Source organism: Megascapheus bottae, chromosome 19 (assembly GCF_031878675.1).
Source record: "Megascapheus bottae isolate mThoBot1 chromosome 19, mThoBot2.hap1, whole genome shotgun sequence".
NCBI lineage: Eukaryota > Metazoa > Chordata > Mammalia > Rodentia > Geomyidae > Megascapheus > Megascapheus bottae.
Genome location: NC_143527.1, coordinates 547273 through 567316, shown reverse-complemented (window position 1 = coordinate 567316; position 20044 = coordinate 547273). Strand labels below are relative to the sequence as shown.

Sequence of the window (20044 nt, the reverse complement as noted above, 5' to 3'; positions counted from 1 at the left end):
TCCACCCGACGGGAAAGCGCCGCCCGGCCCGGCAGCTGGAGGGCGGCCGGAGAGACGCGGGCGCGCTGGGCCGGCGCCGCAGGGCCGGCGCGTCCCCGCCCCGTTCGGCCGAGCCCCGCGGAGGCTCCCCGGGCCGCGGGGTCGGGGAGGGCGGCCCGAGCGGGCGCTGTGCCCGGCCGGTGCTGCGGCGCGGGTATTTACGAGCGAAAGCGGCAAGCCCGACGTCCCGGCCGCCCTGCAATCTGGTAGTAATTTGGCGGGACGGGAACTTCCTTTCCCGGGCCTGCCAGGGGAAGCGCGTTTCCAAATTTCCACAGCGGGGCAAGCCTGCGTCTTCACATAATGACTTCAGCATGCGGGGCTCGCTGCGCGCCCGCCCCGCCCCCGGCCGCGGGGACCCCGGCGCCCCGGCGGGACGCGCGCCCCTCCTCCTCGCGCGCCCCGCTGGCTCCCGTGGGCCGGGACAGCCCCAGTGACCCCCCCCTTCTCTTGGGCCCGGCTCCCCCTCGCGCACCACTTCCCGCCGTCGGAGCCCCCCTCTCCCCTCCAGTGCTTCTCTGCCCGCCTCAGAGCGCCTTTCCAGCCCCTGTGTCCCCATCATCCGCCACTGAGAAGCCCCTGCCCTTGCCAGCTGAGCCCCTTCCCGGCCAGCGCGCCCCGCCGGCCCGCGGGTCCCGGCCCGCCCCGGGGCGTCCCGCGGGCGGGCGGGCGGGCGGCGCTGGGCGCAGCGTCCCCCGGGCCCGCGCCGGCCCGGGCGGCCGGGGCGTGATGTCACTGCAGGGAGGGGGCGCGGGGCGGCGGCGGCGGGAGGCGGGGAGGTGTTTTCCAGCTTTAAAAAGGCCGGAGGCAGCGCGCGGCCCTGCGTCAGAGCGAGACCGGGAGGCTCCGAGCTCGGCGGCGGAGGCGCCGCGCGGATCCCAGCGGCCGAGCGCAGGCGCCCGGGCGCGGTGCGCACCTCCGAGCCCGCCACCTCCTCGGCCGGGGGTGACGGTCGGCCCGGCCCCTCGCGCAGCGCCTCCCCCCATGCCACTTCGCCGCGGCGCGTGGCGCTGAGCCCGGTCCGGCGGCTCGGGACGCCGCTCCCGCTCCTCCTCCCGCCGCCGCGTGGATGCCAAGGACCAGCCTTCCCGTCCTCTCCAAGTCCCCACTGCGCCCTCCTGCCGCGCTCCGCGGGAGCGGAGAAAGTTTGGGGCCCGCGCCGTACTCCAGAGGCACCATGAAGGCGGCCGAGGAAGGTAAGCCTCGCCCCAGCCGCGCGCCCCAGACCGCCCGGTGCCGCGTGGCCGCCCGCGCCCCGCAGCCCCTCCTGCGGCCCGGCGCCTCCGGGGTCCGCGCGCCCCAGCGGTAGGCGCTGATCCGACCGGTCAGTCCCGGCGTCCCCGGCGCAGCCTCGAGCTCGGCGCGCTTTCTTGCCAATAGGTGTCTCCTGTTCTCCAGCCCCCGAGTGCGCGAACTTGGCCTGGACTCCGAGGCTGCGGTTCCGGCGGGGGAAACTCGGCTCAGATGGGTGCAATTTGGGCGCGATTTGGGCATGGGGCAAGATAGGACCCTTGGAGCCACGGAGTGTACCTGGCCCGCCAAGGGGACGAGGCCCTCCCGAGTCCTTCCCAAGAGGGACAAAACCACTTTGGGGGAAAGAGCAGCCCCAGCTAGATTTTTAGAGTCCTGTGCCCGCCTTCCCAGATAGTGTGGTAGGCACCTCTGCCCAAATGCGGGAGAGCCGGCTAGTACCAAGTGCTCGAGGCCGCTCGGAACCCCTCTGACTAAAGTTTGTGGTCAAATGAGAAGCAGGAAGGCCCCACTCCAAAGACTCGGCAGGTCTTAGACAAGAGTCAGAGAGTAGAAACTGCTTCTGAAAAGGCTGGAAGGGGCAGCAGGGCCGTGGGCAGCTTCTTGATGAGAAGGTTCATCTGTGCGCACACCTGGCGTGGCCCCTCCGGCGACAGCCCCTCGCCCCACGAGTGCTCGTGGAAGCAGCCCAGCGACACACCTGTAGGTGCCTTAAGGATGGTACCCCACTTACCTTTGGTTCGTGACCATTAGTAGAGAAGCGGCTTGCTGGGCTCATATGTACAAGGGCACCGTTCTCTGAGGAGCTCTTGAGAGGAAACGCTAGCTTCCTGCGACACTGTGCCGTCCACAGCAGGCCCTCGCTCTGGGAACGTCCCAGAGGTAACTGTGCAGGACAGGCCGGTCCTTCCCAGAGTCAGCAGGGACCGGGAGAGGGCCTGTGCTCTCAGAGCCCTGACCCGCCCGGGGCCACCACCAGTTACCTTGGGACCACAAGAGGTAGATGTTGCCAGTTTCTTGGCCATCTCATCCTAAATTAATAATTAATGCTTTACTGTTGAAACATTGGGTGGTTTTTAAAAAATGTTTAGATGACAAGCCCTTGCTATGAGAAACATTGAACTTTTTTTTTTTTTTTTGTACTTTGAACCCCTGAGTGCTACTCTCTCCACATATCAGTCTTTGGACCCTAGACCCCTTTATTTGGTGAGTTAGCGTTTTATTCTGTAATAATAAATGTTTTTTCCCTCTTGTCAAAAGGGAAATACATACTTGTGGGCCATGTCGTGAGTTTGAAAATGCCTCTGCTGAGAGACAATGGACCCAGGGCAAAACCCTGCTGACAAAATGACATTGGTGCATTTGACAATGGCTACAGAATTGGCCTCACTAGAAAGTGTGAACTAGGCCAGCCCGAGGGCTGGGCGCCCAGGGAAAACCTCCACGGCCTCTGGGCTGAGGCCTGCACCAGGGCGTCGGCAGCCTTCCCACAGCCAAGGGAGGCCCCGCGCCCTTCGGCCTAATGAGCATCTGCTGTAAGCTCGTTAGGCCGGGTTTCTGAAGGCCTGTGTTCTCCGCTGAAGAATGCCCGAGAAATGCAGGCCTGTGGGCAGCCACCCCTCAGAGCTGCTCCGCACAGTGATCACCGTCCCTCCCACGGGAACAAAGTGCACCCTGTTCTTGAGCACTGGGCTTCATGGTGGCATTTCCTAACCCAGACCGAAAAAAAAAAAAGAAACCACCACAGCCCTGCTTCATCATACCCAGCCCTGGAGCTCTGCACCCCATTAGCGTCCTGCAGTCTTGTGAGGAAGCTGTCCAAGCTAAACACTTCCACCAAGACAGTGTCTGCAGAACAGGCAAGTCAGAATCCAGACCAAGTACTCCATACCAGGCACGGGTGTGGGGTGTTGGGGGACAGGCAGGCCCTGGGGAGCTGCCTGTCTGACTCCTGAGTTGGGGCTGTGGACAAGCAAGTTGCCTATCCAGCCTTTGAGAGAGGAGCCCCACTGCAGGGGGGGGGGGCGGCCTAGGGCATGCTTACAGTGAAAGCCAGGTTCTTTGCACCCCTGTGGCAAAAAGCTTTAGGCTAAACAGCTGAGGACAATTATTGTAATTGTTTTTGGTGGCGGCGGTGAAAAGGTGGCTACAGTGAGAAAATTTAATGTTGAGGCTTCACTACTGAAAACAGAACTTTCATTTGCCCGAAGGTCAGCAGAAAAGCAAACTAAAACAAAACAACCCTCCAACATGCATCTCAAAGTGAGAACTATTATTAGAAACTAAATCAGGCCAAACTGAACCATAGTTTATCACGAGCGAAAAGCAGGCATTGGAACAGGGTCCTGGGAGAAGCTGCAGCCCACGTGAGGTCCAGGTCCACCTGGGAGAGCCTTCCCCGCCCGGCCCGGTGACCCCGCACGCCCGCCGCCGCCAGCCGCTTCCCTTGCCCGGCCGGTTTCCTGGCTTCGGTGGTGCAGGACCCGGGCGCAGTCAGGAGCAGCAGCTGGAGAAACTGGAAAAGGAGGGATGGGGCCTGGAGGGCCTTTCCATCCCACTGCCTCCTGCGGCGGGGGCCGGTCCCGTTAGCCTTCGGGAACTGCTCAGCGGCGTCCTCGGGGCTCCCGCGTGGTCTGCACCCTGCGGGAGCGCGGAGGCCGCCTCGCGCCCGGAGCCCCGCGGGTCATGGCAGCCACAGGTGAGCCAGGATGGGGGGCAGCGAGGCCCTGTTTTCCTGACACTCGGCCCGGGACCCCGGCCCGGGACCCGCCGCGCGGTCGCCGCGCTCCCGGCCGCCCTCCCGCCGCTGCGCGCCGGCCGCGCCTCGGCCGGGGGGGCGCAGGTCGAAAGCTTTTTCACTTTTATTTGAAACCCAAACTTCGGGGTCCGACCCTTGCGGATTGCGCCTTCTGCAGAAGTAAAACCTGCCTCGCCAAGGAACAAAACTTGGGGCGATCCCGGCGCTCTCCCTCGGTGCTCCGGCCCGGGCCGGCGGCGCCCGGAGTTCACTCGGAGCTCGGAAGCGGCGGGCGCGCGCCGGTTGTTTATGTAAACCCGGAAACACCGGGGCGGGGCGGGGCCGGGCGGCGGGAGGGCGGGGAGGGCGGGCCGGGGGGGGGGGCCGGGACGCGGCGGGGACGCGCCGGGCACCGCGCGCCGGGCACCGCGCACCGCCGCCGCGCGACCCCGCCATGACGGGGCTGGAGCAGGACCCGGAGTTCGACTTCGACTTCCTCTTCGAATTCGACCAGAGCGGCGGGGGCGCCGCGGCCGCAGGTGGGTCCGGCAGGAGGAAGGGGGCCCCGGCCCCGCGCGCCCGGCCGCCTCCCCGCCGGCCAACTTGTGACCGAAGCCGGGGCCACCTGTGGACGGGCGGCGCAGGTGCCGGCCCGGCCGGGCGGGCGCCGGGGCCTGCGGGGCGTCGCGCGTGGACGGCCGCTCCCGCGGCGGCCCTGTCCCGGGCGCGGCGTCCGGCGTCCCGGCGCGGCCTCCCCGCGCGGCGTCGCACCGGTGGTCGGCGGTGCTGCCCAGGGCGGCGGGAAGCCAGCCGCGGCCTGGGGCCCGAGAAGGCCGCTGGTCGCGGGCCTCCGGCCGCCCCCTCGGGCTGGGCGCTTTGGGTTTCAGCCCTCGCCGGCCCGCGCGCGGGCCAGGGTGCCTTTCCCGGACTGAGGGAGCCCGCCCCTGCCCCCGGGGCCGTCCACAGCCAGGGAAGCAGCTGGCTCCCTCCCCAGCCTGCCTGCCCAGCTCCCAGTTCTGAGAACCCCAAGTGGGCCGGAGGGAGAGACGCCCCCTCTCCCCACCGCTCCAAGGTCCCTCACCATGTTCTCTTGGGAGCTCCATCTAGGTGGGCGCTGCCCGATGGCCCCCCGGACCTCTCCTGCCCTTCAGTGCCCCCAGCTCCTTTTCATCATCATCTGTGGCCTGGGTTGCAGATCCTAGGGCCCAGTGGGAGCCAAGGGCAGGTGAGGGAGAGAGATTGTTGTGGAAAGAAATCTCGTGTGGGTGTGGGAACCCCAGGCCTCCTGGAGGCCCCATTTCCTTCGCAGGGTCCGATGTGGTGGCTGGGTGGGTTTCAGAAGAGACCCCTGCAGTGCCAGGCTCCTTCCCTAAGGCCCACAAGGTTGGAAGCAGAAAAGTTTCAGCCCCACTCCTGACCCTGTCTATGGCGTCCATACCGAGCTACCATGAGTGCGGCCTGGCGCTCTCTTACGAGGGCACGTTGGGTGTTCGTTCAACTCTCCTCTCTGGGGTGGTTTTGTGTCTGGATTGCGGGCACTGGCATCCAGGACTCTTGAAAATGGAGTAGGGCCTCCCTGCCTCTGATGTGTTCTGCATTGGTGCACCTGGTGAGAGGAGCAGGGACGGGGACCCAGGCTCCACCCCTGAGGGAAGCCTCCAGCCGGCTCAGGTCCCATCTTCTGCTTCCTGAGGGCGCATGCTCGGTGGTCATACCCAGGCAGGGGTCGCCGGTCTTCGAGTCTTGAGGGTGGGCAGGCAGATCCTCAGGGCCTCTGTACCATGGCCACTGTTGCCGCTCCCGAGTACAGAGCTAGACACGGCAGTTATGCATGGCCGCTCTTGTTGGGATCTTCCTGAGAATTTTGAGAGCACACATGTGGCCTAAAAAGTCTGGCTTGCCTGGGGGAGGAAACAGAAGAGGCCAGCTTGAGTCCAGCCCCTGAGGGACACTTAGTGGAGCTCCAGGAGTGTCTGCTCGGCAGCCCTCCGGCTTGAGGTGCAGGTGGGTTTAGGACTCAGCCTCCATCATGCCTCCTGGCTGTCTCTCCTGGGGGGCTTGAGTCTGAAGCAAAGCAGGTGGAGGTGATGCAGCAGGCTGGCCCAGGCAGGCTCACAGGACAGTGCTCCCTGGTGTGGGTATGGGCAAAATCCCTGCAGACTTCAGAGCATCCTTGCTGAGTGTATTGGCTGGAGCCTGTGGTGGCCCAGCCCTTCCAGCACAGAGAGCACTGGGCAGGGAGGCTCAGGCCAAGAGCAGGGGCTGGAGCACTTCCCCTTCAGAAGGTGTCATAAGTTGCTAGAAGACATTTTATAGATGTGTATGTGTGTGGTCAGGTTTTTGTGAGATACGCAAACACTTTTCTTTATTATCACTACTACCACATTTCATAGCATTTCTAGAATGAATGGACAATTCTGAGATCCACGACACAGTGATATGAGTTCTACAGATTATACTGAACGTAAGACTTCATGCTATGTCCAAGGAAAAAGTCGACACTGAGCACAAGAGCCAGAGTGCCGGCTGGAAGATGGTGAGGGGCTGCTGTGCCCACTGAGTGGAGAGCAGGGCGGCCATGGTCTGTGCAGGGGAGTGGAGAGCAGGGCGCCTACCACTTCCTCTCTCTGGAGGAAGGAGGATATCTGTGGTTCTTTATTTGCACGGTGCTCAGCAGCTGCAGACAGTGAGAATTCAACAGCCATTTGTTGAGCGAATAAAAAGAGAATTTCTACAATATGGGACAAAAGTAAAGTCTGTTCTGAATACCCCACCTCTTCCCGTCTCCATCTGTCAGCTGCCCTGGGGCCCTGGCCCTCTTCCCCAGGAGAACACAGGGCTGTGGCTCTCTTTTAGAGGTCAGGAAATAGCTGCTTTGCTGTCAGCCGGAAGGCGGGCACACCACTTCCGGCCCCAGGCCCCTGTTTTCTAAGTTACTTTGGGCTGAACACAGCACTGTCACCCTGGAAACTCAGGAGGACACTGGTCTGGCCTCGGGGCTGGTCACAGACAGCTCTGCCTGGTGCCTTGAGCTCTGTGGCTCACTGGTGGTTTAAGTGTGGAAGGGGACATGGCTGCACTGGGATCTGGAAGCAATCGTGTGCTCAGTCCCTTTGCAGCTGAGGGATGACTTCTCTTCCCCGGGCGGGCGGATGTGGGGAGCAGCCTGTGTGTGTCCCCTAGGTGGGAGCCCCCACCAGGAGGGCAGGCCTCGCCCCAGGGGGGCCCTGTGTGCTCTCAGGTGTGGGGCACACCAACCTTCCCTGGGAGCAGCCTGGCGGCCCTCAGGGTCCACAGATGTTTTAATCAAGGCAGGCGGGGCTGTGCGAGCAGATGTGATTGCTCTGCACAGTGTTGTCTCCCGAGGAAGACCGGGGCTAGTGGGTGCCAGCGTGAAGCCAGAGCTGCACTAAGCCACACAGCTTCCCAGTGGTGCATTGGGTCAGGGAGGCGCTTCCTGCAGGGGAGCGAGGTCCTGAGATTTGGACGGCCAGTGGAGGACTCTGGACGGACTGTCAGGGGCTTGTTTGCCCCACTGGTGTTTCTACTTGTTTCCGTGGCAGGGACCCAGTTCTCAGTGCTGTCAGTGTCTCTCCAGGGGATCTGACCATGCCTGGAACCTGCTGCTGTCTGTCAAAGCGTGGCTGACTCAGCCCCCGCCTCCCCACCAGACTACATGGCAGCACTTCTGCACTGGCCACACTAATGTGTGGTGTTTTGTCCTGAGGAGTGCAGACTTGTGGGCCACCCATAGCTCAGCCTGCAGTGCCTGTGGACAGAGCAGTGAGCAGACATTTACGCCGGACCTGGCTGGCAGGCTCCTTCCATTCTATTTGTGGCTTCGTGTCCTGAAGCCTGGGCAGAGGGGAGAGAGTGTTCTGCAAGTGCAAGATGAAAGTCCTTTACTGGGGGTTTGCAGTCCAGGCTGAGATCTGAGAGTGGTGTAGGTGGCAGAGTGCGCTGCAGAGCGGCTGATGTGCAGTGGCAGGCACGGGCGGTCAGCTGAGAGTGCACTGCACCACTGGCAGGCGTGTGCCCGAGATGCGTGCTCACTGCTGCTGCTCCAGGAGGCCCACTGGTTGGAAATCATCATGCAGCTCTGAAGGGCAAAGCGCCTCTGGCCACACGGGATTGAGTTTGTCCTGGCCAGTGAAGAACAGTGTTAGCTAGAAACACTATTGTGTCCTCTGGTCTTGCCCCATGCCTTGGCGTCCACACTGGAGCTTGGTGGCCCCACAGCCCCTCCCCCCCGAGTGCTGTGCTTCCCATAGGGGCTCACAGGAGGCCCCTGCCCCAGGTGCATGGAGGAGAGGCTGCTCCTGCTCAGCCCAGGACAGGCTTTCCCCAGCTGGGCTCAGAAAGGTCCAGCATTTAAGCATTCGATCTGCACTTTGTCTAAGGAAAACTCTTCTGTTTATTTATTTACTTTTGTTATTGTGCCAGTTCTGGGGCTTGAACTCAGGATCTGAGCACTGTCCTTGACCTGTTTTTGCTCAAGGCTAGCACTCTGCCATTTGAGCCACAGCTCCACTTCCTGCTTGTTCTTATGGGTGCTTAATTGGAAATAAGAGTCTCTTGGTCTTTCCTGCTGTTTCTGGCTTTGAACTGTGATCCTCAGATCTCAGCTTCCTGATTAGCTAAGATTATAGACCTGAGCCACCAGTGCTCAATGCTGTTTTAAAAAATTTCACATAAAGGTTTTATGTGTTCTTTTCCCTGTTAAAATACTTGGTTTAGATAAGGAGCCAGGCTCTGGCTCGCCCTTCACAGTGGAGAGGTCTGATAGTAACCCATAGGCCCCCCCCCCCCGCTTTCCTGGTTGCTTTTCCTGGACTCAGACACTTTCTACAGAAACCCCATTCCCAGGACAACCCCAAGGAAGACAACACAGGAACTGGTCCAGCCGGCCTCCTTTCCCTCCCCGCCTGCCCTTCTCCAACCTCCTGCAATTATACTGCAGGGTTCTGGTGCCAAGGCAGCTGGACCTGGGCCTGGTCACTTCAGAAGCACCCAGGGCAGGGCCTGGGCCTTCAAAGCTGGGCCCAGATGTTGGTTACTCCTTGCCAAACACTTGTTGAAAACAAGCTTTTGCATCGGCCTTCCCACATCAACAGGGCGCAGCCATGGGATGGGGTGGCTTGCCTGACTGTGTGGGAGACACAGGCCCCATGGAGGCCTGTCTCTTAAACCTCAGTGTGTCAGGAGACCGGTGGGATGGGGGCCCAAGTGAGGGATGAATTCTAGTACCCACCAGAGCAAGGGTGGCAGGTATTTCTGTATCTTGATTGCAGTGAAATTCTCTGTTGAACTCTAATGACTGAGAATCCCACCCTATAGATGTATGTCTCCCCTTTGCATTATGAGTGTTTAGTTCACTGAGTGCTCGCCAGTAGAGACTGGCAAGTCTTCCCACAGTACCCGACCTTACCCTCTCACCCCGCCTCGGCTAGCCAGTGAAGGCCTGGCTTCCACTGGAGACAGATGGTCCCATGTCCTCCTGTCGGCCTCAAGTCTGGTTTCAGAAGTTCAGGGTCAGCTGTTAACCAGACCTCTACACATCCATCCGTGTTTGTTACCTGCATGGCACAGCAGAAAAGCGTGGTGATGGCAAATGATATTTGTTTGCCAAGATGCTTCTTTAGCTAGCTTTGGGCAGTGCCAGCAGGTGTGATGCACCTTCTGTGTCTGGGAGCTGGCTCTGGGCTGACTGTGGACACCTCATGGGAGAGCCAGGCGGCTACCATGGCTGGCGGGTGCACTCAGGTCTGGGTGCTTGCTATGTAACACAAAGCCTGCGCCCCTGGTCATGTCCTCCCCGGAGGCCACCCTGGGGCCTGTCTGCGATGGGAAGCTGGGAGTCAGGGGCTGGGGACACTGGTCGCTGTGAATGTCAATGGCCACCAGACCAGACTGGTCTCCAAGCTGGGCTCAGGGTCCCCAGCTGCTACTGGTGGCTGCCTGCTTGGACTCTGGACCTTCTACTCCTGGGGTGGCTTTCTAGGTGACTCTCAAAAGTTGCCATCTCATTGTCACTATCAGACCCCAGCTTCTTTTCTTCCCGAGGGACTGGATGTTATGGCCAGGGCATGGGGGCCCAGGACTCCCAGGGTCAGCCAGAGGGTCTGGCCCCGCTCAGGTGGACAAGACCTGCTCCTGCCTCGTGGCGTGTGGCTCCCCCCACGCCCCTCTCTTTCCTTCTGGTCACAGCTTGTGTTTCCGCTCGGGAGGCTCACAGCGGGCTTCGTCTCACCTCGAGCATGGTCACTGGGAATCATGAGCAGTGCTGCTCTCCGGGGAGTTTGAACTGATGGAAGAACTTCACAAAGGGGGAAATGGGGAAAGGCTGGCACACACAAGCTGCCTCAGGGAACCAGCAGGCATGATGGTTGACCAGAGCTGGCTGGGTGCTGGCCCAGTCCTGTTAGAAAACACACTGGGGTTTCAGGTCCGTGCTCTCTGGAAGTCGTCTTTATTGGTTCTTCAACCAGGACACAGCAGGGCTGTCCTTGAATAAAGCACCTTCCAGCCAGAGCACCTAAGCCAGCAGATGGATCTAGAATTTCCACGCTCTGGTTTTCATTATTTAGAGACCTGGAAACTCTCATCTCCAGGCACATTACAAGAGGCTCCAAGAGGCTGCTAGAAACCCTTCAAACTAGAAATCCAGAAGCATGGCTCTTCTGCTCAGATAACTATCATGACAGTAATAATTTCTGAGAGATAGTAATTGAAGTGCCATTAATAACAATAATTCTTAAATCCAGCCAGACATCGGAATCATGTTTGGTTTTGTTCTGGAAGACAGACCTCTGGGGTGTGAGCCAGCCTTGGCTATCATGAGGGGACAGAGGGCCGCAGCCTTTATCTCACCCCTGAGGTGTTTTCCTTGCAGTTGGTGGTGAGGGTCCCTTGGTAGTCATACCCTCTTAAAATTGATTGAAGTGCCTGAGTCCCTACATCTGGAACACATCTCCCTCTGTCTACACATCACTCAATCCTTTCTCCACCATCCACCACTCATTCACCGTCCACCCATCCGCCTCCCATTCATCTACCTGTCTCTTCATCTGTCCATCCACGCAGAGTGAACACTTGCTTGCTTTTTGGAGACAGGGACTCCCTGTATACCCCAAGTTGTCCTTTCCCTCCTGTCTTCCTTTCCGCCCACCAGGTGGTGCTGGAATAAGTGTCTAAATTGAACACCCTTTTTGTGCCAGACATAGTGCGAGGCTCTGAGGACAGCTGTGAACCAGGAGAAATATCTGACACCTTGGGACTTGGTTTTTATTGGCCAGAGAGATAAATGAATGAGCACACAATCTTAGATTCATCTTGCTGGCTTTTTTGTTTGTTTGTTTGTTTTTTTGGTTGTTGTCTACAGGTCTTGAACTCAGAGCCTGGACACTATACTTGAGGGCTTCTACCATTTTGAACTTGCAGTTTTCTGGTGGCTCATAAGAGATAAGAGTCTATGGACTTTTGTGGCTTTGAACCACAGTCCTCAGATCTCAGTCTCCTGAGTAGCTAGGATTACAGGCGTGAGCCATCTGGGCCTGGCTTGATATTTCTTAAAGAGAAAAAATACACAGGAAAAAGGTGACCCAAGTGTTAGGTTGGGCTCAAAGGCAAGACAGTTGAGTGAACGAGCAGACGGGTTCAACCTCTTGAGAGGGTATCTGGGAGGAGGGGGCTCCTGGGCTGGCATAGAGGAGTCTGTGGCGTCCAGGGGCCTGGTAGCCGGGATGGTGTAGCCCTGAGCCGGTGGGAGGCTTTGCAGCAGCCTGGTCTCTGGACATTCTGAGGACGGTCTCTCGGGGTGGGGATGGGAGATCGTTGGACAGTCAGAGACGACCATGGGCGCCAGTGGTGTCCGCTGAGCTCTGGCCTCTGGCCCTCACTCCATCTCCCTTCTCCTTGCAGATCACTACAGCTACGCACCTCCCACCATCAGCTCCACTCTGCCTCTCCCAGCAGCCCAGGCCTCCCTGCCGGCGTCCTGCCATGACCTCCAGACCTCTGCTCCGGGCCACCCCTCGGGGTATGGAGGTGCCGTGGACAGCGGGCCCTCAGGGTACTTCCTGTCTTCCGGCAGCAGCCGGCCCAACGGGGCGCCCGCGCTGGAGAGCCCACGCATCGAGATCACCTCCTACCTGGGCCTGCACCACGGCAGCAGCCCGTTCTTCCATGACGTGGAGGTCGAGGACGTGCTCCCCAGCTGCAAGCGCTCGCCATCCACTGCCACGCTGCACCTGCCGGGCCTGGAGGCCTACAGAGACCCGTCCTGCCTGAGCCCGGCCAGCAGCCTGTCCTCACGTAGCTGCAACTCCGAGGCCTCCTCCTACGAGTCCAACTACTCCTACCCCTACGCCTCGCCCCAGACGTCCCCCTGGCAGTCCCCCTGTGTGTCCCCGAAAACCACAGACCCAGAGGAAGCCTTTCCCCGCGGCCTGGGTGCCTGCCATCTGTTGGGCTCTCCCCGCCACTCGCCATCCACCTCTCCACGGGCGAGCGTCACGGAGGAGAGCTGGCTGGGGGCTCGTGGCTCGAGGCCTGCATCCCCCTGCAACAAGCGCAAGTACTGCCTCAACGGCAGCCAGGCTCCCTGCTCCCCCCACCACTCACCCACGCCCTCGCCACAGGGCTCCCCGCGCGTCAGCGTGACCGAGGATACCTGGCTCAGCAACACCACCCAGTACACCAGCTCGGCCATTGTGGCGGCCATCAACGCCCTCACCACCGACAGCAGCCTGGACCTGGCCGAAGGAGTCCCCGTCAAGGCCCGCAAGACAGCCCTGGAGCCTGCGCCATCCGTGGCACTCAAGGTGGAGCCCGTGGGGGACGACCTGGGCACGACTCCACCCGCCTCTGACTTCCCACCTGAGGACTTTGCCTTCCAGCACCTGCGGAAGGGCAGCTTCTGCGAGCAGTACCTGTCCGTGCCCCAGGCCCCGTATCAGTGGGCGAAGCCCAAGTCGCTGTCCCCTGCCTCCTACATGAGGTGAGCAGGGGTGGGTAGGGCTGGGCAGGGCCCAGGCCACCCCCAGGGCAAGAGGGTGGTTTTGAGAGACTACTTCCCTTCAGCTTCAGCTTCTCAGAGTGGGTGTGTCTGTGTTGTTCCTCTTCTGGAGGCTGTGGGGCTGGGTTCACGCTGCCCAACACCAACCCTTCTCCCTCAGCCAAGACTCCGGTGCCTTCCTAGAGGCCAGGCTCCCAGGCTGTGGGGCCGCCATGTGTGCAGAACACAGTCCCACCTCCTCGGTGTTGGCCACACCTGCACATGGCTGTGCCCTCTGTAAACCTGCCGCAGGCCCCACCCCCATGGGCTTTGTTCACTGCTTACCACTTCCTTTCTCCACCTTAATTACTGTCACCATGCCAGGTGCAGATGGGACTTTAGCTCCACAGTCCCCAGAGCAGCCAGGGTGCCTGCTTCTCCCTTCTCCCTGGAAAGACACAAGCATGCTGGCAGTCAGGGACGTGGGTGTGCACGCCGGCAGTCAGGGATGTGGGTGTGCACGCCGGCAGTCAGGGGTGTGAGTGTGCACGCCGGCAGTCAGGGGTGTGAGTGTGCACGCCGGCAGTCAGGTGTGGGTGTGCACGCCGGCAGTCAGGGGCGTGGGTGTGCACGCCGGCAGTCAGGGTTGGGCATGTTCACAGGGTCTCAGATTGTTGGTTTTCCTTGTTAATAGAGTGCATGGCTGTCTCCCTTGGCAGGGCCCATTTGACTGGCCCAGTGCTCTTGTGTTTAACTGAACAGCTTTGCCAGCAGGTAGGCCACTCATGACCCTAGCAAGCTGCTTCCAGCTCCAGAAGTTCTGCTGGGCCCCTGAGGTCGTGTCACATTGGGGCAGGCCCACCTCCCAGGTGGAGGCAACTGGCTCTCCGGGAAAACTTCCATGCGCAGCCATGGTCACCTACATCCGCAGAGGTGGCACAGCCTCCCCTCCCCACCGTGGCAGTTATCTCTGTCCTGGTCCCAGTTTGCTTAGCATCCAGGAAGACACTGGGCTCTTCCTACCTCAGGTCTCTCTGCATGTGAGGTCAGTAGCCAGACTCCAGTGGCCATGCTGAGCATAGCTAGGAGGTACAGGAAGGGCTGAGCTGGGGTTCACTGGGTGCAGGGGGGTGGGGTGGGGCTCATTGGGTGCTGGAGGCCTGAGGTGAGGTTCACTGGAGAAAAGGCAGCAAGACCCTGGAGCCCAGGAACCACAGTCCCCTGGGAGGCAGAGAGGGGGCCTTCAGGAGCTCTTGGGTAAGGGGCACATTATTTAGGATGGAGAGCTTCACGTGGAACTCTTGGAACATGATAAAAGACTGAGCCCGGGGGCCGGGAGTGTGGCCTAGCGGTAGAGTGCTTGCCTAGCATGCACGAAGCCCTGGGTTTTGTTTCCTGGTACCACATACATAGAAAAAGCTGGAAGTGATGCTGTGGCTCAAGTTGTAAAGCTCTAGTCTTGAGAAAAGTCCAGGGACAGTGCTCAGACCCTGAGTTCAAGCCCCACAACTGGCTCCTGAAGCCCACTGGACCAGATTTGGGGCCGTGGCATCGCAGGGTTTATTCAGTGTTTCCTGGTCATGAGGGTTGCAGGTCGCCTCCACCGCCTCTTCTGACACTCCTTCTAGAAGCCGGAGCCTGACTTGTAGGCGTTAGCCTTGATGAAGAGTGGTCGAAAGGGGCCTTTGGGTGTACATTTCCCACCAAGAGCCCACGTGGGTTCTGCAGCTCTCCTGGGGCTGTTGCCGGCCTTCCAGAAGGAGAGAAGCCAGCCTCGCCATGATGGTGTGGACTGGCAGGCCCGGCCGGCCGTGTGTGCTCACACTCCCATTCACACTCACGCTCAGCGGGCTCTGACCCCAGTGGAAGGAAGACTTGCTCCAGGACATGGCAGCAGTGTGGATGGTGACCTCAGTCAGGTTTAGTGGGGAGGGATTGCACACGGCCCTGTCACATGCAGCCGCATCTCAGGCTGGGTAGCGCGTTCAGCTCTGCCCCAGGCTGCCACCTCCAGAGTGACACTTGCCCAGGTCACAAGGATGTGCCTGGCCAGCCTGGAGAGGCATCTCACCTCTGTGCAGGCGAACATGACCGGTCACTGTCTCTGGCCCCATGGGCGGCGACTCATTGTGATGACCTCTGTTTTTCCCAGAACACAAACCTGAGGACTGAGGGACCAGGCAGCCAGGTACCAATGACCAGGGGGTCCTCTGCCAGGCCCTGGTCCAGGCATGGGGCCTGTGGACTGGTGTTGAGTCAGCTTTGATGTACAGAACTGTGGCACAGCCAGTGAGACACAGAGACCCTCAGGCTCCCACCCTGGCCTCACAGGGGACCGTGGTCGTGCACACACCAGTATCCCCCACGGCTGGCTCGTCATCAGGGAGTGGGCTGCCCCTCTGAGGACCGTGCATGTCAGCTGGTACACACAGGAGCCGGCCAGCCTGGAGGGTAGAGGAGGATGTGGAGGCAGCGGTGTCCTGACCTGCCTGCGTCAGGAGAAGGAGGCAGGCTGACCCTCGGCCATGCTGTCATGCAGGAGCTGTTAGTCACAATGGTGGCCTCAAGAAGCACACACAATGCCTGACTGCCTCTCCCCAGGCCTCTCCCAGCCTGATGACAAATGTCAGCCTTGGCCCCAGGTGTCAGATCCTGTTTTCACCACACAGGGAACCCATGCTGAGTGTCGAGGCCTCCAGCCTGGGAGCCGGGTGCCTTCCATGCTGAGTCCCTCTTCACTGCGGCTCAGAGTATCTCCTCCGCAGCAGAGCAGCCGTGGCTGCCTAAGCTCCTGGTAGCAGCAGGAGCTTTTTAATGCGTTTAAATGCCCTGGCCTCCTTGTAGGTCACTGTGAAATGGGATGGGCTGAGCAAGCTTCTAGCACCCCGATGGGGGGCACAGTGTGTGTCTTGTATTCACTTACGTGGCATATCAGGATTTCTGGTCTTTGCTTTGTTGTTTTATTTTTCTTTTTGTGACCCACATTAAGTGTGGCCTCCAGGTAGTCTCACTCGTAAACTTCATTAAGCTGTGACTGCTAACAAGGCAGCTGAGGGGCTAGAGAAAGGCGGGATGTGCAGATCGGCCTGCTCCAGGGCAGAGGGAGCAGAGGGGCTCACCCAGCCCATTTCCCACAGGACTCCCCAGTACTTCTGTCTTTTCTCCAACCTGGGACTGGCAGGGTCTGGGGGTTGGACCAGGCTCCTCCCCAGGGTGGAGCAGACCATGGCAATGAGTGTGCAGCCCCTGGAAGGCGGATTCCCTGCGGTTTCTAGGAGGCTGGAGGGCTGAAAGCAGCAGCCTTCAGAGCTGTGTGGCATGCCGAGCCTGCCTCCCTCCTCCACGAAGCCGTCTTTTTCTACACCAGTGGGTGGGGGCCAGAGCACCAGTCTGCCAGGTGAGGGGCCTTCATGGTCATTCTAGACAGAAACCCCCTGAGCCTCATCTTCTCACCAGGGGACCACAAGGTCCTGGGATTCTAAAGTTGCTCCCTCCCTACTCCATCATTTCCCACAGAAACAGCGGGGAAGAGTTAGTGATGGTCCCTCTTCTCAGGTTATGGTTACAGCTCCCGAGCTACAAGATCCTCCAGTGCTCTGTGGAACAGGGTGCTGGCCCCTGGGCAGGGTGGGCAGCTGGACCCTGTCCAGAGACTATGATTAGAACTGGGCACCAGGGGTGGTGAGTATTGTGCATAGACTTTCCATCCAGGCCACCCTCTAGGACCAACTCTGGACCTTGGACAGCTAGATGGCTGTGTGGTCCTGAGGTCAGTCTCACAGATGGACTGTGAAGGCTCTGAAGCTAGGATTTCACTGGAATGGCCAGTGAGGAAAATGCAATGGCCTCTTCCTCCTCTATCCTTCCTCTACCCTTCTCCCTCCCTCCTTTATTTCTCCCTCTCCCCCTCCCCTCTCTCCCCCCCTTTCTTTGCCAGTCTTGGGGCTTGAACTCAGGGCCTTCGCATTGTCCTTGAGCTTTTTCAAGGATAGAGCTCTACCACTTGAGCCACAGCACCACTTCTGGCTTTTACTGTGTATGTGGTACCGAGGAATCCAACCCAGGTCTGCATTCATGTTAGGCAAGCGCTCTGCCACTAGGCCACGCTCCCAGCCCTATTTCTCTTTTTTAATTAAGGTGAATACCACAAACAAATAATTAGGAAGGTGTAAGCACATGACCCCCAAGAAAAAGAATCTGTGGTGACTTGGATGTCTTGTTTTCTTTGAAGTTGCCTTTACCCTCTTTCCTAAGGTAAGTTCTAGTTTTGGCTGGTTTAGACTCTGTATTTCCATCCTAGAATCACAGGGGCCATAGACATCCCCACACAGAGACTTTAACACTGGAAGTCTGATTGAGAACACAAAGATTTTCCCTAGGACATCTGAAAATGGTGTTTCCTTTGGGCTTTAACACCTAGAAAAACTCAGAGAGATGTGCATGCTTTCTGATGTTGCACGGGTCTTCCGGTGTTGGTGCAGTGGTGTCAGGGAAGTGGACCCAGAGGCCCCTGCTCTACTGTAGGCCCGAGTAGGAAAGTGAGGCAATACATGGCAGGAGCTTACAACGTGAGGCTTAGACACATTTGTAGCCATGGTTCCTGCCCGTCATCCCAGCTGTGCAGAAGGCTCGATGTTCTGGGAACTTGGGAGGGCTGAAGTTCCAGGCCAATGAGATTCTAGGCCAGCTAGGTGTGAAAAGTGCATGCCAGCCATCTCTGCTTTGGGCGGAAGTATAAATAGAAGGATCAGGACCTAGGCTGGCCTGGGCAAAAGAGAAATCCCTACTTCAAAAATAACCAGATTGAAGCTGGGAGTTTGGCCTAGCGGTAGAGTGCTTGCCTAGCATGCATGAAGATCAGGGTTCAATTCCTCGGTACCACATACATAAAAAAAAGCCGGAAGTGGTGCTGAGGCTCAAGTGGTAGAGCTCTAGCCTTGAGAAAACCCAAGGACAGTGCTCAGGCCCTGAGTTCAAGGTCAGAACTGCCCCCGCCACCACCACCCCAAAAAAATAACCAGAGCAAAAAGGGTTAGAGTCATGGTTTAATTAATAGAGCTTCTGCCTAGCATATGTGAAGGCCTGAATTTAAACCCCAATGCTACCAAAAGTGAAAGAAAAAAAGAAAAAAACCCACTTACTCCTTTCATTGTTGAACCAACCCAGTATTTTAAAAAGCAGGGCGTTTAAAGGGGGTGGTCCTGATACTGAGGGGATGGGACCATCGCGGCTCTCATTCCTGAAGACGTCACTCTCACAGGTCACCCCAGGATTTCAAGCCTGGACGGGGAGGAGTGAGTCAGCCCTCAGTGTGGTTCCACGGCTCTGCCTCACCTCCACCGTGTGAGCAGGCACAGGCTCCCTGCAGCTTCATCTGAATGCTTCCCTACATCTCTCCAAGATGAAAAGTAGCTAATTATGATGCCATTATCTCACCTGGTATCTCACACAAGCCCTTCTATTCCCCAGTCGTGGTTTTCTTAGTGGAATTGGGGCCAGTTGGCCCCTGTCAGATTCTTTCACATTTTGCTCCCGTCTCCGTGTCCTCCTACAGGATTACCATGCACTTCTGTCCCCTGTCTGGAGTTTGATGATGGCCTTTGAACTGTCACGTTGCTCTCTGATCCCGTTACCAATGTTTATCTCAGATTGGTGTGGGTTTGGGGCTTTCTCCAGTTCTGTTTGGCCAGTGTTGTGTGCATGTCTGTCCGGGCTGTGGCATTAGACATGGTCCCTGATGAAGCAGGTGGTTCGTGGTTGTGTTAAGTGGGGAGGGCTGGTTCACACACAGCAGCGTGAGCCCCACGCAAGGTGCTAGCCTGGGGATCCAGGGCTGAGCCCCCCAGTTGGCAGAGCAGCCGTTGCTCCTGCCTCCCCTCGGCTGCCCCTCAGGTGTCTGGAGAGGCTGAGATCCAGGCATCTTTTCCGGTAGTTTGCTGTCATTGACACAACATTGCCTGAATATCAGCTCAGGCTACACCTGTGCTTCCTATGGTGGTTGCCTTGCTTGTCAATGCCTCAGTGCTTGCTCTGGTAGAAATGCAAGCAGCCGTGCTCTGAGGACAAAGATAAAGCAAAGCTGCATCCAAGGGACTTACCACAGTGTTTTCTGAGCCCTGGGACATAGCTGGTGTTGGCTCTCCATCAGGAGCTGTCAGTCCCTCGTAGAAGGGTGCTGAGTAGGAAGAGACATTGCTGGGGCCATGCGGAAGGCCTGCAGTAAGGGGAGCTAGAACCAGCAGGCCACTGAGGCTGGAGGGTGTGAGGGGGCCACTGACCAGAGGTGGCAGTGTTAGGAGACATGGAGCTGACAGTAGGTGGGGCCCAGGGAACTGGAGGCCTTTGGCTTCTGGTGTGGGATCCAACGTGTGGGTAGTGTCCAGGCTGTGACATCTTCACACATGCCCCACCGTCAGGAGGAGCCCATTCTGGTGGGAAATGACGCTGTGATCTCAGGTGGTGGCTTCTCCCGGCACGCACTGTGGTGCTGTGGAAGGGATGACTTCTAGCTTTTACGGGAGGAAGGCCGTCCCCCTTTTCCACACCTGGCACGGAGGCCAGGCAGCCCAGAGACTGTGGGCGCTGCAGCCTAAGACCACCCCAAGGCCCAGACACAGAATCCAGGAAGAGCTTTGCAAAACTTTCCTTGCAGGAGTGCAGGAAAGAAATGCAAGCTGCTCAATGCCAGCCAGGTAAAGTTTGGCGAGGCAGAGGGGCCTCGGGGCTGAGCTCAGGGGTAGGAGTGGTTCCACGTGTTCCTTCTGTGGTACCCTGGGGAGGAAAGGTGTTCAGGATGTCCAAATTAACTGCAGCTTTCGTCAGTAGCATAGCCCAAGGCTGCCTACCCCCCATCTTCATACGTGTTTAATTCTGTGTTGTCTTAGGACGTTGCTCCATTGCATGAAATATTTCTTTTTTGCCAGTCCTGGGCTTAAGCTCAGGGCATGAGGACTGCCCCTAGATTTTTCTCAAGGCTAGAGCTCTACCACTTGAGCCTCAGCACCACTTCTGGCTTTTTCTAT

General features: G+C 58.9%; 1 protein-coding gene across 2 annotated transcripts in view; it reads left to right on the top strand.

Moving 5' to 3' along the window:
• The first annotated feature begins 937 nt into the window (after positions 1 to 937).
• The window catches only part of Nfatc1 (nuclear factor of activated T cells 1), a 47862-nt gene continuing 28755 nt past the window's right edge, over positions 938 to 20044 (top strand). The window contains exons 1-3 of one of the 2 annotated variants that reach the window (XM_090352948.1): positions 4439 to 4566; positions 5035 to 5040; positions 11948 to 13025. In XM_090352948.1, coding sequence (XP_090209074.1) covers positions 4482 to 4566; positions 5035 to 5040; positions 11948 to 13025 — 1169 coding nt within the window. In that variant the 5' untranslated portion in view covers positions 4439 to 4481. Of the gene's footprint in view, positions 1236 to 4438; positions 4567 to 5034; positions 5041 to 11947; positions 13026 to 20044 lie in introns of those variants that run through there. The other variant, XM_090352947.1, reaches the window with a different exon arrangement.